At 33.5% G+C, this 19133-nt stretch overlaps 1 protein-coding gene across 1 annotated transcript; it reads left to right on the plus strand.

Annotated features, from left to right (window-relative positions):
• Window positions 1-544: 544 nt before the first annotated feature.
• On the plus strand, window positions 545-7402 carry LOC120125821 (acylamino-acid-releasing enzyme-like). The gene is made up of 18 exons (XM_039144157.1): window positions 545-701; window positions 1664-1839; window positions 1940-2249; window positions 2509-2730; window positions 2835-3053; window positions 3173-3241; window positions 3910-4048; window positions 4409-4560; window positions 4647-4729; window positions 4820-4941; window positions 5027-5105; window positions 5235-5406; window positions 5681-5741; window positions 5830-5952; window positions 6039-6236; window positions 6493-6561; window positions 7148-7224; window positions 7337-7402. Exons 1-18 carry the CDS (start codon window positions 568-570, stop codon window positions 7398-7400), a joined length of 2469 nt encoding a protein of 822 aa, XP_039000088.1. The 5' UTR covers window positions 545-567; the 3' UTR covers window positions 7401-7402.
• Window positions 7403-19133: the final 11731 nt, after the last annotated feature.

Here is a 19133-nt window from a genome sequence, read left to right on the forward strand (position 1 = left end):
TCGAGACATTTTTCTGTGAAACAATCACTAGATTTGAATTCAACGTGTTAAAGCGAGTCTCCCGATTCAATTTAGGATCAAATGATTACCGATTCCGAAAGCTGACAGTGATTATTGGTGACGAGAAGAGATAGTGGTGATGTTACAAATGGTGGAAAAATAAATATTATTTTATTATTTATTTTAAATTTTTTATATTTAAATAATAATAAAATGACACATCATATAATAATAATAATAATATATGTAGTAACCAAAATAGGAGTAATTCGAAGAGAAATGGTGTAGTTTCCGAAGGCTAACAGTTATCGTTGGTGATGAGAAGAGATAGTGGTGATGTTACGGATGATGGAGAAATAAATATTATTTATTTTAAATTTTTTATATTTTAATAATAATAAAATGACACGTCATATAATAATAATAATAATAATAATAATAATAATATATGTAGTAACCAAAATAGGAGTAATTCGAAGAGAAATGGTGCAGTTTACCCTTTTAATTTTTTTATTTAAAAATTATACTACTGGTAGGACGAACAAAAAAAAAAAGTGGAATCTTGAAATGAGAAGGACCTTAGCAATAGCATCCTTGAACAGCGCCATCAGTCTATCTACTTGCTCGGTAACCTTAGCAGCCTCTCCTCGATTTTCTCCTTCATCTTTCTCTTCTCAACGTCGTCTCTCAGTCTTAAACATGTGAGCTCTCGCTCCCTCTACCCTTTTCACATTGCCCCCCCCCCCCCCCCCCGTAAAGAGATGGATTTGTTCTTGTTTTGATGGTAAACTGCTTGATGGCTATCTTTTGTTCAGTCTCTTTTATACCTGTTTGATATCGGTTGGAGTGAAATATCAAGTTTAAATTTTAGTTTTGAGTATTCATCTGGTACTGACTCTGTTTGATACAAAAGAGGATGGATTTTTTATTTCTTAATTGATGGGATGATTATAATAAATAGCGTCTTTGGAATGGATAATAAGTGAAAATATCTTGAAATGATTGATTTTGGGTATTCGGATTTGCTTAAGAAATCTTTTGTTTCTAGCCTGGAAGACTTGTGTTATTGAGAGGTAGTATAGTTCAAATCTAATGCAAGGATGATTGCAAAAGGTGGAAATTGAAATCATTTCGGTTTTGCTACCATATGCCTGTTTCTGGGACTTGTTTGTGATTTTAATCTGTAGTCAAGTAATATAAAAAAATATGCATTTGTGGTAGTCTATAGTTAATGTAAAGTAATTTGACACTCTAAACTGGAATCGAAATCATATCTGTTGTTCAAATGTTTCACATTCAATCTCCTATGCGTCTTTTGATCACGATTCTTCATCGGAACTATTCTTGAGACCTAGATATCTTGGATATTATGTTGTATTCTGTGCTTTTTGAAAACCTGATTGATGAAATTCAAATTTAGTACCATATCATATTTCTTTTTGGATAAGATGGTGGAGTGGAATAAGATGGGTGTTTCTTAATGTTATAACAGTGCCAGTTTTTATTGAGTTACAGGTAATGGGTGTTTTTTGTATAAAGGATTATATCAATTGACAAAAAAATTTCCTACTTTAATATGTAAAACACATTCCTGTTGTCAACATTTCTGCTTAGTTTTCTGTAGGATCTTTCCTTGTGATTTTCCTATCCATCCTACTTGTAGAAAACATCTGCCAGCTGTTTTGGCCATGGATTCTTCCAAAGCTGGTCCATTGAAGGAATTTCCAATTGGGCAAGATGAAGCCACTGAAGAAGACTATGCTTCCCAGTCTAAATTACTTCAAGAGTTTACTAGTATCTCCAGCATTGACAAGGCATGGGTTTTTAAGTCTGAAAGTGGTACGAAAGCTAACGTTTCTTTCTCTTTATCTTATGTATTCTCTTTATATTTGAAACAAAAAGGCTATCTTTGATCCCTCTGCTTATGAGATTATTGCAGGAATAGGGTCTCAGGCAATGTTTTCAATTAGCCAACCTAATCTTTTGGCAAACAAGAAACGGAAGTATATGCTTTCCTCTAGTATTTCGATAGATAGTAATAATAATGTCAACTTCCAGTGGGCCCCATTTCCTGTTGAGATGACAGGAGTGTCTATAACTGTTCCCTCACCATCAGGTTCAAAGCTTCTTGTGATTAGAAATTCTGAAAATGAATCTCCCACGCAATTTGAAATATGGAGTTCATCTCAGTTGGAGGAGGAGTTCCAGATCCCCCAGTCAACTCATGGCTCGGTGTATGCTGATGAATGGTAAATGATTTAATTAATCTTTCTGTTTTCTTTTCTCCAACCATAAAGTTTGGGAAGTACTATTTTAACAGTCATTGATCCAGAAGTAACTTAAGCTGAACTTTTTCCTTCATGAATGTGAATCTAGAACTGGTTGTAAGAGCATCATTGCTTGGCTGTAGTAGCATTTGCAGCTGCAGCAGCATTGTTATATTTAACTTTACTGTTAGCTATTATCCCTGCAAACTTAGCAAGGTTGAAACCTTTCTTAATGATATAGGTTTGAGAGAATCTCTTGGAACTCTGATGAATCTCTTATCGCTTATGTTGCTGAGGAGCCATCTCCCTGCAAGCCTTCGTTTGATTATCAGGGTTACAAGAAAGATGCTACGAAAGATAAGGACTGCACAAGCTGGAAAGGTCAAGGAGATTGGGAGGAAGAATGGGGGGAATGCTATGCAGGAAAAAGGCAGCCTGCTCTTTTTGTGATCAATCTTAACAGGTTCCATTTTCATATATAGTTTTCTATTTTAATCAATGCCATGGCACAATAAAGAGTTTTTGTGCAGTTGAAGAACCCTCACTAAATTTCCCTGCATATAACAGTGGCAAGGTGCATGCTGTTAAAGGAATTGAGAAGTCTTTGAGTGTAGGACAGGTGGTTTGGGCTCCGCCAGTGGAAGGCATCGATCAGCATTTAGTTTTTGCGGGGTGGTCAGCTGAACCGAGAAAGCTTGGCATAAAATACTGCTATAACAGGCCCTGCGCATTGTATGCGGTTAAGGTGCCACTTTATAAATCAGAATCTGCTGAGTCTGATCTCAAGTGGGTTACTCGCTTCATTAAATTGCATTTGCTTTCTCAAAGTTTTATTCAGTCATATTTTCATGTTGGAACTTTTCCGAGCTACCTTTAACCACGATACGCAATTTTTATGGGGACAGATCATTGGAGGAATTAAATGTAGTCAACTTAACGCAAAGCATAAATAGTGCATATTTTCCACGATTCAGGTATGCAGTTTAACGCTTGTGCCTAAGGTGTGCGGTCTTTCTTAATCCTATTTGCCCCCTTTTTTAAATTTTTCATATGATAGCATGAGCCAACTACAAAGTGTCTTTGAAGTTGCTTTTAGCAAACAATTTATATATATTCTTAGCTGACACTGTGAAGTGGGAGAAAGACTTTACTGTTGTTGTATATATTTAGTATACACAGAAAACTTTATTTCCTTAAGCTGTTTCCGTTCATCCAACTATGTCATATATTTATTGTGTTTATTTAGTTCAAATAAATTTCTTGATGTAAAACATTATTTTGGTAAATAGATTTCTGCCCTTGATTTCATTTCATTTTCTTCTAATAGCTTAGGTTAAGTTCAGATCAGTTTCTTTATGCGCAAGTTTGGAAAGTAGTTCATGGACATTAAACTTTCTATCTCTCTTCTTCTAATTGCTTGGGTAGTTTATGTAATGGCTGTCTAGAATTGCAGTTTTTTCCTAAAAATTCTTCCATATACTAGGCCAATATTAGTGTTCCATTACATCCGTTTAATACTGCTTAATTAACTAGAACCTTTATCTAGAAGCTGCCTAAATGGTTAAAAAGGGGCTCTATTTACATACATGCTACATCTTTGGAGTTTGCTGATTATATGTGAATTATGTTTCTTTTCCCTCAGCCCAGATGGAAAATTCCTCGTGTTTCTGTCTGCAAAAGCCTCAGTGGATTCTGGAGTGCACTCTGCAACTGATTCTCTTCACCGAATTGATTGGCCTACTGATGGCAAGCTGAGCTCATCTTCAAAGATCATTGATGTGGTAAGCCCTCTACTCGTCTATGCTTAAGTTGAATGCGATGAGTTCGGTTTAGGGCATGCAGTTTATGAGATTTATTTGGATTCTTTTTTTTTTTTTGGGGGGGGGATCCCATCCAAAACCCCCAATTCCCATTCCCTCAAGTTGGTGCTTTCTTTCCTCTACTTTTTCTCGTTTCCCTCAACTTCGATTTTACCATATTCTGCTGGTCTCTTTTTTAGAATATAACAAATCAAATTAGTTCATTGTGATGATTATTTTTCGGGAATACATACAAACACACTGCTAGCATATCTTATTTTTAGTCTCTGCTTAGGTCCACATATGACTGGTTAATCTGTTCATTCTATCAAATCTTTGCAGATTCCTGTTGTGAACTGTGCTGAGAATGGTCAGTTTCCAGGGCTTTACTGTTCAAGTTTCCTTAGGAAGCCGTGGCTTTCTGATGGATACACTATGATTTTATCATCCTATTGGCATAGCTGTCAAGTGATACTTTCTGTTAATGTGTTAAGGTGACTATTGGTTAAGTCTGTTTGTCTTGTGCATAGACTACTATATTCTTGCTTCATTACTTGATGACATTATTGTGGTATTACAGTGGTGAAGTATTACGTATCAGCCCTGTTGACTCAGTTTTTTCATGGAATATTCTTACACTAGACGGAGACAATATCATTGCTGGTAAAATTATTTTTCTTTCTTAAACAAATAATCTCTCCCACTTTTCAAACAAAGAGAAATGAAATTTGTACTTGTTTCCTCATATCAAAGTCTGTAGCAGTCCGGTAGATGTTCCTCAAATCAAATATGGCTGCCTTGTGGACAAAGTGAATAATACAGCCGGATGGCATTGGTTAAATGTTTCAAGCCCCATTTTCAAATGTTCGGAGAAGGTTTATTTTTCTTGATTTTGTTTCGTCTGATATGTGTTTCTTTTTATACGAGTTTTTTGTTTAATGTTTACATCTGATGCTACAGGTTATGTCTCTGCTTTCACATCTTCAGTTTGGTATTCTGCAAATTCTGGTGAAAGATGTTTCTGATTGCTCGACAAAAGGTACACAAATCAGTTTGGCTCTGTGCTGTTGATTTTTGATGTTCGGTTGGCCTCTAATTACAATTGGAGGTACTGAAATTATGAAAAAGAAATAAGGTTTTGATGATGGAATTTGTCCAATTCATTCAGGAGCTGTTAAACCTTTTGAGGCAATATTTGTTTCTTCCAAAGTAAAGGATGCACCTGATCCTCTAATAGTGGTCCTTCATGGGGGGCCTCATTCCATCTCCCTGTCAAGCTTCTCAAAGTCATTGGCATTTCTTTCTTCAATCGGTTTCAGCCTTTTAATTGTAAATTATAGGTAATATCTTTACTTCTTCAGAAAGTTTAACTTGAGATAGGAATCGTATATGTGCTTTCTAAGTACTTTATCAAGATGAGAGTACTGTTCAGAATTTTTTTTATCAAGCATGCCCCGAATCCTATTGCTAACAGTTAAATAGCTTTGTGGATCCTTTGTGATCTTTGCTTTCACATGCTTAATGATTTTCCGTCTATATTAGCTTTAATGATATATCAGCATCAAATGCATGGCATAACCTTTATCTTCATCCAACATTGCTAAATTATTTCAGAGGATCACTGGGATTTGGCGAGGAAGCATTGCAATCTCTTCCTGGGAAAATTGGGACCCAGGTGCTTATTCTTGATATACATGTGTCCGAGTCATTAACTTATTATCTCAGGTGTAACTATTTTAATCATTATATTGTAACATGGACAGGATGTCAATGATGTACTTACAGCTATAGATCATGTCATAGAGAAAGGACTTGTCAACCCGTCTAAAATAACTGTTCTTGGTGGTTCTCATGGTGGCTTTCTAACCACACACTTGATCGGTCAGGTTTGGGAAAATCTACAGGTTTTTGATATTACGGTTATCTGTCTGTGATCAAGCAGTTGTGAAACATATTCCTTAAATTTTTACAGGCACCGGATAAGTTTGTTGCAGCTGCAGCAAGGAATCCAGTTTGTAATCTTTCATCCATGGTTGGCGCAACAGATATCCCTGATTGGTGTTACGTGGAATCTTACGGAACCAATGGAAAAACTATCTTTACCGAAGCACCTTCAGCTGAACACTTGACTCGCTTTTACAACATGTCTCCTCTATCGCATATCTCGAAGGTACATAAATTGAAATACCGATTTTCTGGTATGATGCCAGTAACCGTGATGCCAATTGAACTGTTAGCTATGTGCACCGTGCTTCGTCTCTGAGGCAAAATCGATACATATAATCGTGGGAAAATGAAAGCGAGTGTATTTAAGTGAGCTGATAGTATAACATGAATGGTATTCTAGAGCTTGCATTCCTTTCCCTTCGAAAGGGCTGTCATTTGAACAAACAGATGGGGTAAAGTCATTTATTTTCTCTTTGCAGGTTAAAACTCCAACCATCTTTCTTTTAGGTGCTCAGGATCTTCGAGTCCCGGTTTCCAATGGATTGCAAGTACGATAAGTTTCCTTCCTATAGCATGAACTATGATGAATATGTGATGCTTTTTTTTTTTATAGAAGTTGGAGGTCTCATTAAAAACTCCGTTCGTATTCTTTCACATACTTAGAAGTATGTTGAAGAACATAGGAAGGAAGAAAAGAGTTCCTCATATTTTATTAAATAGTAGACCAAGTACATGTGGTAATACCGATCCCTCATACGGGAATATACACCATTACAAATCAAATCACCTAGAAATGTTACATCTTCAAACAAAAAGCCCCCAAGACAATAACCCTATTTCTAAAATACACCACAAGATGTAAGATAACATAGCAAAATAAAAACCAACGATTACAACCCCAAACTAAAAAACACCTCCTGAAACATCTACCGAACAATCACAATCCAATAGGAGGAGCAAGTTCTAATGAAATATCACAATCTTCAGGGACCCAAGAAAAACAGGAGCCGAAGACGGATTATGCATTTTTAATTACATTAAGTTTCCAATGGATTGTAGAGAGTGACTGTAAGTCTGCAGTTGACATGATCTGAGTTCTGATCACATACGATAATTGCTGTTTGAAACTCGTAGTATGCAAGGGCATTAAAGGGGAGAGGAGTCGAGACCAAGGTTATCCTGTTTCCTAATGACATCCATGGAATCGAGAGGTAAGCACCTGCTCCGATGAAGAAACTTCTGATTTTGCTTAATTTAGAGACGATGTCATACCCTTGATATCTGATATATATATACACGCATATATATACTCGTTTATTGCAGGCCGCAATCCGACTTCGAAAGCTTTCTGAACATCGGTGTTTGGTTCAAGAAGTATTGCAAATGAAATGAACAGGTAAAGTTCATGTTGTCTGGCGTGAAATATGTTCTGGATTGTGTGAAACTGAAATCCCGGATTGTTGCCCTCTAGTAATCAACAATTTATTGTCCCTTGCAATACATTCAATAATGTAATGATTTGTTGTTGAAACATGAATTTGTAATATTTGATTTGGAGCAATATTTTTCTGATTGAATCCATGTCATTTGACTCACGGACGAAAGATTTTGAATTATAAATTATAATTTAGATTATATATTTAGTTTAAAATGTATTTGTAATTATTATTTTGAAAAGTTACATACGTTTATTTTAAAACTAATTACTCAAAATTGACTTTACTTAAAAAATTCAATTTGATTTGACTCGACACATAATTTTGTAAACTTAAAAAATAAGACTTGAATAATTCAAAAAACTTGAAATTTTTAATAATTAATAGATTTATTTTTAAGTTTGAGTCGAGTACTTTAACTCTGCATGATATATGTATATTGTATATAGTTATAAAAAATTTGTTTAAGTTAAAACCAATTAGTATAAAATTAAAAATATTTATAATTAAATTTAAATATAAATTCGAATCTAAAAAAATCAGTTAAGTTTTAAGTTATAAAATAAGATTAATCAACTTGACTAATTCAAAATTTCTTGATTACCTTTTCTTGATTGATCAGATCTTGAAATGATTGATTGATCAGATCTTGAAATGATTGATTTTGGGTATTCCAATTTGCTTAAGAAATCTGTTGTTTGCAAACTAATGATTTTTGTTTGTGGATATTATGTTGTATGCTTAGCTTTCTTAAAATATGATCAATGAAGTTCACGTATTATTATTTTGTGGATAAGATGGTGGAGTGAAATAAAATGGGTGTTTGTTTTCTGTATAATGGATTGTATCAAATAACATTTTTTTCTCAATTGTTGAAATATATTTTGATTTAATAATTTATGGCAAAATGTTTTGGATTTGAATTGAATTTATTCAAAGTTCTCAAAAATAATTCAAAGTTCATTTAACTTGAAATTGAGCACAAAATATTTTTCTGGACAAGCAATATCGATATTGTTCTTACAATATCGATACCTCATAAACAATATTGATATTGTTTATATGATACCGATACCAAAGGCAAGGGAAGTATCGATACTCACTAGGTAGTATCGATACTATCAACATTGCTCAAATTCCAAAATGCAAAAATGGTATTGATTCCCAAAGGGGTACCGATACTACTTTACATAGTAGTATCGATACCATAGGAGTAATATCGATACCATAGGAGTAATATCGATACCATCAGGCCCTAACGGCTAGTAACTGCTAAACAAAGGTAATACCGATACTCCCTTTAGGAGTAACGGTATCCTCTGTACTGGGCATTTTTATTTTGTAGAGAAAACATCCCCAAACTGCTCCAAATCACTCCCAACGACTATAAAACGACCACAACTTCATTCCAACATATAAATACAAGTTCAAGACACTTGAAGAAGGGTTAGAACACCTATCAAAGCAATCAAACACAAGAGAAGAGCTTTTCACTCTTTAATCTTATTCTCTTGTAAATATTTTGTTCTTGTGAGCTTTAATTCTTTGTAAACACCTATCTTAGAGAGGTTTTATTTGTTTACTTCTTTTTACCTTTGTAAAAGGGATTGATTCTAGCTTAGCCAAATGAAAAACTAGGGAGTTGTAAATGTTATTCTTGATCCTTGAAAAAGAAAAAAACAAATTAGTGAATTTGTTAGAAAATCCTTAGTGAAAAGCTAAGGTAGTGGAGTTAGACTTAGTTGAGAAGTTGAACCACTATAAATCGTTGTACAAAAGCTTCTATCTTTTGTTTCTCCTTACTCCCTAAACCGTTTTTGCTAATTCACCCCTCTTGCAACTTATTCAGTTGTTCTAATTGAGCCTCTTCGATCCTAACAATTGGTATCAGAGCTTGACTCGTTAGAAGACTTCACATTCTTGAGACAATCCTCGAAGAAGCTTTATCGATTCCCGATGCAACCGACAAATAGATGACTTCAACCTCTGGTGCCTATTACATTAAAGATTCACAACCGGTCAACAAATCACCATACTTCAATGGAGCAAATTATGTCTATTGGAAGAATAGGATGATATTCTTCATTCAAGCTAATGATCTAAGAGCTTGGAACTCTATCATGAAAGACATCATTCCAACCGACGAGATGGACAATTGGAGTGATGGAGAGAAAAAGAAGTTCCAACTCAATGATAAGACTATGCACATTCTCTTTTGTGCATTAGGCCCAGATGAATATGGAAAAGTATCGTCTTGTTTTCCCTCACTTCATCGGTTTCTTTATGAGTGACTTGGAGCTTATCTCATATCTCCTTGGCATTGGATTTTCCGTGATTGTCAACAGTCTCAAGGGATTTGTAGAAGTAATCCCTAATGAGAAGCTTGTGAGGAAGATGATCCATTCTCTTTCAAAGTCTTGGCAATCGAAGAAGACTTCAATCGAAGCTAAAAACATAAAGTCTCTCACTCTCGACGAGCTTATTTGTTCTCTTCTCACTCATGAGTTGATGGTGAAAGAAGAGGAAGATGATGAAGAAAAGAAGGAAAAGAAAAATGAGGTATGCATTGCCTTCAAATCCACTAATGAAAGCTATCAAGATTCAAATGAAGAGGTGGATGAAGACGACGATGAAGAAGAAGAGATGGCCAAGATCTTCAAAAGGTTCAAAAGATTCAAGACTTCCAAGGAAGTGAAGCATGAATCAAGCAAGAAGAAGAGTCCCCCGGTGTTTTTTGAATGTCAAAGAACGGGGCACATCAAGTATGAATGTCTCCTCCTAAAGAAGAAATGATCAAGAAAGAAAAAATCATTTGTGGCAGCTTGGAGTGATGAAGATGACTCCAATGATGAAGATGAAGTAGCCAACCTATGGATCATGGCCATTGAAGAAGATTTCATGGTAACTTCTAACTCAAATGAATTTGATTCTTATTCTTTTGATCAGTTAGAAGTTGATTATAATGAGTTGTATTTGGAATGAGACCATGAATTCCAAATATAAGAAATTAATTTCAAAACTTAAAGTTGAAAATGATTTGGTTTTGAAAGCAAAAGTTGATTTTGAAAAACAAAATGAATCTTTGAAAAATGATTTAGAGCTTTCAAAAGTCAAAATCAATGATTTAGAAAAAGAAAATTTTGATTTGAAAGTTAAGATCGAGAGCTTAACAACAGAAAAAGAATTAAATTCTAAAAACATCTCATTATGTTTAAAAATGAAAAAATATTCACATTGTCATTTTCATGGTCATTTGGAACATGCTTGTCATATAAAGAAAAGAAAATCTTTTAAAATTAGACAAGTATGGGTTCCTAAGGGAACAAGGGGCATTGAAACTAACGTCCAAGGATCCAAAGCAATTTGGATACCAAAATCTACTTAAATGTCTCTTGTAGGTGCATGGGAGCAATGGTGATGAAAGTGAATATTTTCAAATACTCTAGCCACACTTGAAAAGGAATGGGTAACATCTAAGCTTAATATTTTTGTTTTTGATTATTTAGTTGCTCATTTTGATTTAAGCATGCATGAGTTTTGAATTTAAATGATTTTATGCTTTCTATCACATGTATGTTAAAAAGGTGTTATGATGAACACTTTAAAGCTTTAACGATTTTTCATAATTTTAGTTCATCATAATGAATTTTGGTCAAAATTGGTTTTAAATGCAAATGATATCTCTTTAAAAATTATCAATTTTCAAAATGTTTTGATTTTATTTTTTTTAAGTTTTTAACCTAAATTTAAACGTTTATGCATGTAATTTAAAAATGCAAAGGATATCTCTATAACAATTGATATCAATTTTTTTTTTCAAATACATAACATTTTTGGAAATATTTATGCATATGCACTTAATTTCAACATTTGATATTGCATAAAGTATTTTAGACTTGGATATATTAAAATTCATGTGCTACTAACATGTTTGTTATTCTTTGTTGAAATTTAATTTTGTTTAAGTGTCAAACTTTTAAAGTCAATTTTTTGTTTGGAATACATTTTTTAAGGGGGAGCTTTTGATTTTTCAAATTACTTTTATGTTAATTTACCACTTATCTTCCAATTTTATTTTTGAACTTTAAAGTTGAATTATTTTTTATATAACAAAAAGGGGGAGAAGTATGAGTTTGAAAAATTCAATTTCTTAATGAAAAAGGGGAGCTGAACATTTTCATACATTTTTCAACATTTGGTATCTTTTTCATTAAATATTTTATTAAGGGGGAGTTTTACCAAAAACAATTTTTCAAATATTTTGTTATATTAAAAAGGGGGAGATTATTGAACTATATTTTGATATAACAATTTATGGAAAAATGTTTTTGGACTTGAATTGAATTTATTCAAAGTTTTCAAAAATAATTCAAAGTTCATTTAACTTGGAATTGAGCACAAAATGTTTTTCTGGACAAACAATACTGATATTGTTCTTATTGTATCGATACCTCATGAACAATATCGGTATTGTTTATATGGTACCGATACCAAAGGTAAGGGAAGTATCGATATTCACTAGGTAGTATCGATACTACCAGTATTGCTCAAATTCCAGAATGCAAAAATGGTACCGGTACCCAAAGGGGTACCGATACTACTTTACATAGTAGTATCGATACCATAGAAATTATCGATACCATCAGGCCCCAACGACTAGTAACAACTAGTTTATTTAAAAATAAAAAAGTTGTATCGATACTCCCTTTAGGAGTACTGATACCCTCTGTACTAGGCAATTTTATTTTGTAGAGAAAACATCCCCAAACGGCTCCAAATCACTCCCAACGGCTATAAACAACCACAACTTCATTCCAACATATAAATACAAGTTCAAGACACTTGAAGAAGGGTTAGAACACATATCCAAACAATCAAACACAAGAGAAGAGCTTTTCACTCTTTAATCCTATTTTCTTGTAAATATTTTGTTCCACCTACCTTAGAGAGGTTTTATTTGTTTACTTATTTTTACCTTTGTAAAGGGGATTGGTTCTAGTTTAGCCAAGAGAAAAACTATGGAGTTGTAAAGATTACTCTTGATCCTTGAAAAAGAAAAAACAAATTAGTAATTTGTTAGAAAATCCTTAGTGAGGAGCAAAGGTAGTGGAGGTAAACTTAGTTGAGAAGTCGAATCACTATAAATCGTTGTGCAAAAGTTTCTATCTTTTCCAATGTAGTTATACTCGACTTTTTTCGAGAACACATCGTTTTTCTTAATCGAAAGTTGACACGATCGAATTCGATCCCATATGATCATTGATGTTTGAATATCATAGTATGCTCGGGCATTAAAGGAGCGAGGAGTTGAGACCTGTAATCACCATTTTTAGCTCTCCAATAGCTGCCGACAGCTTCAACAATAGCTGGTTCCCCACTCTAATTATCACTCGCCAGCAGTTTTACATTCCAATAGATTCCAGAGGAACACCAACTGTCCCTCCACGTTTCAGCTCCACTAACTGTCCCTCCAGGTTTCAGCTCCACTAGCTATCCCTCCACGTCCTGAATCAACTCATCATCACAAAACAAATGATACATTTTTATTTCTTTTTACATGTAAATTAGGGTTATAAAAACCCCAGACTAGTATGTAAATTTTTTAGGGAAGAAAACTAGCATCAATACAAAGAAAAAATCAGAAAGAAAACAACAAAGGTTATTTTATATTTGGTTTTATTTTTTCAGTTTTATATTTTATATATTTTCAAAATAAAAAAAAAAGTAAGTTAAATAAGAAAAAAAAACAGTAAAGAAGAGTGGGTTATACCGACACTAACGGCTCTTCGTCGGAGTTTAGTTCGCCGGAGAAGTGTTGGTTGAAGCTTCGAAAGAAAAAAAGGCTTGAGTTTTTCAAGTCTCGGGTTGGTAGTTTAGTCCCAAATCGGGACTTAGAGTTTATCGAGGAAGGATTTTAGGTTCGGGTTTTGTTGGGGTAGTCGAAAAAATGAATGGCCACCGATTTACGGTGACCACGACGTTGGTGAGGAGCTTTGAAGCTGTCGGCCATATGTTGAGTTGAAGAGGGAAGGAGATTAAAAAGAAATGAAAGTTGATAAGAAGGGGAAAAACTTTTGGTCTTCACGCTACTGGAAAGTAAAAAGTGGGGGTGGTTTTCATTTTATTATTTTGGGTAAATTACATGTAAGATCCTTAGTTTCTGGAAGCTTCCTACTTGTTCATTTATTTTAAGGGTTAATCGTCAAATAATCCCTATAATTTAGAAGCATATTTACACTTAAGTTCCTGATTTATCTTTTTTTTATTGTTTCAAAATTAGCTGATATATTTTCATTTTCTTTTACTTTGATCTTTATGCTTTACTTTATTATATTTTAGTCATTTTAATTCTATATTTTAATCTTCTGAACAATTTTATTTTGGGCCTTATATTCTGATATCTTTTATTTTAGTTCTTTACTTTATATTTTAATTTCAGCTTTACATCTTTTCATTTATTTAATTTCAATCCTTTAATTTCACTACTTTAATATTCTAACTTTTTATTTTTTTCTTTTTATTTTTTAATATTTTAAATTCAGTACTTTAATTATTACTTTTTATTATATTTTATTTCATTTTTGTCATTAATTAATTATGTTATTATTTTATTTATGAATATGATATTATAGTTTTTATTTTTTATTTTGGTCACTTTTTAATTTTATTTAATTTTATTTTTATTATTGCCTTTTATGTTTCAACATTTTTAATTTAGTAATTTAATTATTATTCTTTATTTAATTATTATTTTTAATTATATATATATATGTGAAAGGATAATATTTATTTATTTTTTAATATTAAGAAAGGGATGGTCTTAAAGTAACTAGATGTTTGTTCTGATATTTTTAAATAAATAAATACCTTACTTAATATATATATATATATATATATATATATATATATATATATATATATATATATATATATATATATATATTGTAGACTCCCGTTTTTGACCGGGCTTAAAAATATTAATTATTATTATTATTATAATAATATTAATATTATTATTAATATAATTGTTTTTTACAGGTTACAACACCCGACCTAGTAAAACAAGCTACCAGCGCCACACGCCATTCTCGCCACCAAATCTACACCCAACAGCAAAACATAATCAATCATCCACTAAAATTGAGCAAGAGTCAAAAAACAAATCCTATCATTATTTTACCAAATAAAGCAATGAAGAAAGAAAATGAAAGAAAGACAAAGGAATTAGGTGAAGAAAAATTGTAACATGGGAGGTTTCTGCTACCTAGAAAAGGGGGTGTTTCTTGTAGCTGAAAAAGGGAAGCAATTCAAAGAGGGGGAATCAACAACAGGGGGCTCAGTTTTTCAACAGAACAAAAGGGGGAGGCAGCCATTCGAAAGGAAAAACCAGAAACCAACTGGAGAGCAAATGAGGGAAGCACGAGATTTTTAGGGATTTTTCGAAAATAGCTTGTTAAGAGGGGAAAACGATTTGTAAGGGGGGTCATGAGCACAAAGAGTCTTTTGGTATTTTGATTCGAAATCAATATAATATCAAATTTCCTCCTTTCATTTTTCGCACAAGCAGTGTATCATTCTCTATTTTTTATCAACAACCCGACATAGCAAAGCCAAGCTTTTTCAAGGTAACAAATTGCATTCATTTCTAGCAAAATTTGGAAACTAAAAAGGGAAAGGAGCTATTAGTTTACCTTAGGTGTCAGAGCGCCTCGTTGGAGATTTCTTTCGTAGCTTGGGTCAGTTTGGCTCCGTTGAGGTCAAATTTTTGTTCGGTTTAGTTTCGAGAGTAGCTGTAGAGGTGAGTTTAGGGATCGATGGTGGTTGTAAAAGGGTTAGGAGTTAGTTTTGAGTGAAACTTACCTTGCGGATGCAGTAGGAAGTCGGAGCGAAAGGGAACCACTGAGGGTGTTGTCGGAGCTGTAGAGCAGTGTCGTGCGGTGGCCAAGGTTTGGAGTGGCCTCTCTTCATATTCCATTGAAGAAGAAGAAGAGGGAGGCTTAGGAGAGAGCAAAATGGTTGTGTGTGAGTTTAGGTGTAAATATAGCCTAGGTTTAGTTTAAAATTAAGTTTTATATTAGAAATTTAAAGTAAATTAATGTTCAGTCACCGTGATCTCTCCTCAAGTTCATTTTAGTGCCTAGGTCGAGTTTTCAAGTTTATAATTTTGTTCCTTCCTTTCATGCACATTTAATTTCAGTCCTAAAACGTATTGTGTTTAATTTTTAATTTTAGACATTGGACCTTTAAGTTTTTGCATGTTGCATTTTGGTTATGAGTATGTTTGAGTTTATTATAGTTTTAGCCCATTATATTAATCATAGTTTCATTTCAGTTTCATTATGTAATATTTTAGTCATATTTATGTATGATTTTTTTTATATACACTTATATAGAGTTTATTAATCTTAGTTAAAATATATTTATTTATTTCTTTTTATTTTTAAATATTACTTTATTTTTTAATATTGATTAATATGTAAATGTTTACTTTTTAATTAAGTTTTGCATGATAGCCACATGTGCTTCACCAGACCTAGTTACATAATTTGATTAAGGGTAATACCCTTTTAATTTAAAATTGTCGGAATGGTTTTTCTTAACTCACTAGAAAGCTATTTTCGTTGATTTTAAATTACGAGTGTATCTCATCAGTGGCACCAAAAGAATTTTTTCATCACCTTAAAATTTGTGAATGAAAGAAAAAGAAATATTCGGTTATTTAAATTCTTTGAGAAAAGATCGTTAGAACTCACCTAAAGGTCTAGTCTCAATATTTGTAAACAATCGAATATTCTTTATCTTTCTAATGGTTTTGTAACTTGAATTAAATCTATTTTATTGCTATTGAATGTTATAAAATTTACATTTTTGTTGTTTTAAGGGATCATAAATCAAATTAAATTCAAACTTGTGAAATTCGTTGCAAAGACATTAATTAATCGACTAGGTACCGATTTAGGGCGTTGTGGGGTGCTAATCCTTCCCCACGTGTAACCGACTCCTGAACCTAGATTTTAGTAATGTAGACCGCAAATTTGTTGTTTCCATTAAAATTATTTTTTTTATAAAATGACAATGTTTTTGGGTGCCCAATCACACCCTAATCAAAGATTGGTGGTGACTCCTCGAACCATATGTTTTTATCGTAAAGGAATTTCCAAAATTTTGAAACGAGAGGTTTTATAAAATCGCATTGTTTTTTAATTGAAGAATCAATCGTAAAGAGAATAATTAAAAATGATGTGGTTTTTGAAATCTCGCTCATCCGAAAAAAATTGTTTCGACAGCTTGGCGACTCCGCTGGGGACCGTTTTTAGAGAGTCAGGCCGATAGTCGATTAATTAATTGTCTTTGCAAATGAAAGTTATAAGTTTGTTTTAACTTGGTTTTTGATCCCTTGTTTGTTTTGAATTTTCTTTTTGCATTTTAATTTGTGATTTGATTAACTAGTAAATAGTTGTACTAACGTGGGATTTGCATGTTTCAGTTTTCTGACCTTCAATTTGTTGTTTTTCTTAGATCGAGGCAAAGGATTATGAGTTTCCTCCATTGCTACTATAACCCTTCGATACTTAGAGCCTTCTAATTGTGCTCTGTCCCGTTAGGTAGGGGTGAACGCTACGCTTACGTGAGAAAAATTGCCTTACTCCGCATGGGCTTTAGCAAGTAACCTCTGAGGTACATGCCTTACGTTTACGAGTGAAACATTGAGTTTCCTCGCATGTACATAGGATCCGTTTTAAGCCTATAATGGGTGAGGATTGAGGGTCTGGCAAGCCCAAGGGGGCACCAGCAAAGGACAATTCGAGGGCCCTTTTAGTGATACCAAAACTCTGCCCATCTTATGCTGAATCTCTGTCCGCAGACACAAAGGGGAAACTCATTCTAACCTTTTCCTAGAATTTATTTTTGCAATAAGTATGAGAACTAGAAAAACATGCGGTTAGGTTTTATATTTTTGTACAAAGCATGTGAATTAGATACCATGCGGTTAGGATTTTTTGTGAACAACAAAGTATAAGGGTAGATATCATGTTGGGTAGGATCTACTAAAGCATAATTGGGTAGCTAGCATGTAAAGGTAGGTTTTATTTGATGTTTATATTACTTAATTATCTTGTTGTTTATCTTATGAGCACTATCCTATTTTTGTCCTATGTCTATATTGTGATTTTATTGCATTTGCATCCTCATGTCATCGAGGGGTGTTAATTCACAAGTGATAGACTAATAAGAAGGCTGAGCATATTAAAGCAAGAAATTCTCATCCATGTAGTCAAAATCGGGAGATCAAAAGATGTTTAGGCGATCCATGAATAAGGGCACCCGATAAGTAAAGAAACCTGAAGCTGATTGGAGAATTCCTTTAAAGGTGCAAAGGCCAAGATTCTGACTCAGAAGATAGATATAGCCATACCAAGGATGAAAAGACCCTTCATAAAGACTTGATGACCACTTTGCATCGGATGTAAGAATGAATATTTCAAGATTCAATTTATGAACATCCGACGTCATCAAAGGTGATCAAATACACCGATAATTTTAGAGGTGCAATACTAGATTCCATGAAGAGTACGACTCAAGGAAATGAAGAGATGAAGAATCACAACTGTATTTTGACTACATGGTGTACTTACTGAATTCTTGTTGTCTAAATGAAAGGTTGTTCTAAATGAAGAGATGAAGAATCACAACTGTATTAACAGCTCGTGCATTTGTATTATTATTTTTGCATTAGCTTATTAATTATTTTATTTTGTTATTTTTGCTTTTTGTCATTTTGTTATCTTATTTGTACTAACTCATTTTTATGTGGTTTTTTCTCCTTGTCTGCATTGCATGATAATGACATAATCAAAAGGTGTTAATTTGTGAGTTGTCATCAGAGTATAAGGTTTTCATGATGGATAAGGGGTTTCGTGATCAACCAGGCTATAATATAACTGAGAAATGACATCCTGAGAAAGCTTCGAGAATAGTGGCAAGATCTGCACCTGAAGATCACATGGCTGACGATGAGAAAAATGAGATAAGAGAATTGAAAGATAAGATGTTGAATATGATGGATAAAATAGATGCTTTGGGAAGCCTGCTGATTCTAGCCAGTATGGGAAGCCACGCACAATCATTGTTCGTATCAACAAGCTGTTTGGAGAGGTGGCTCTCATTTTGATTTTATCCCAATATCAGATAAGGAGTTGTATGATGAACTGTTAGAAGCCCGAGAAGTAGCCCCACATTATTTGAAACCTTTACAGCCTCCATATCCACATTGGTATGACATCAACGTTCGTTGTGATTATCATGCTGGAGTTCAAGGACATTCTATCGAGAATTGCTCTACCTTCAAGCGTCGAGTTCAACATCTTCTAGATCATGGAGTATTGGAGTTCGAATTAAAAGATCAACCTAGTTTGGTAACGGATTATCATGTTAAGTTTGAACCAAAAGAGATCAAAGGTAAGGGTATCAGTGAGGATGTCCAGGAGGAAAATTGTTTACCAAAGTACGAAGCTCAGATTCGTCATCTAGGAAGTGAAAATGATAAATTGAGTAGAGAGATGGAAACCATACAGGATGTTTTCCAAAGGATCGGTCAAGCTTTTAAATTTTCTGATATAGGAAATATCCCAGAGGAGTGGATAACAGGGGTCGCTAAACTGAAGAATGATGCTGAACAATGG

The sequence above is a fragment of the Hibiscus syriacus genome, unplaced genomic scaffold, assembly GCF_006381635.1.
Source record: "Hibiscus syriacus cultivar Baekdansim isolate YM2019G1 unplaced genomic scaffold, ASM638163v2 tig00110443_pilon, whole genome shotgun sequence".
NCBI classification, from domain to species: Eukaryota; Viridiplantae; Streptophyta; class Magnoliopsida; order Malvales; family Malvaceae; genus Hibiscus; species Hibiscus syriacus.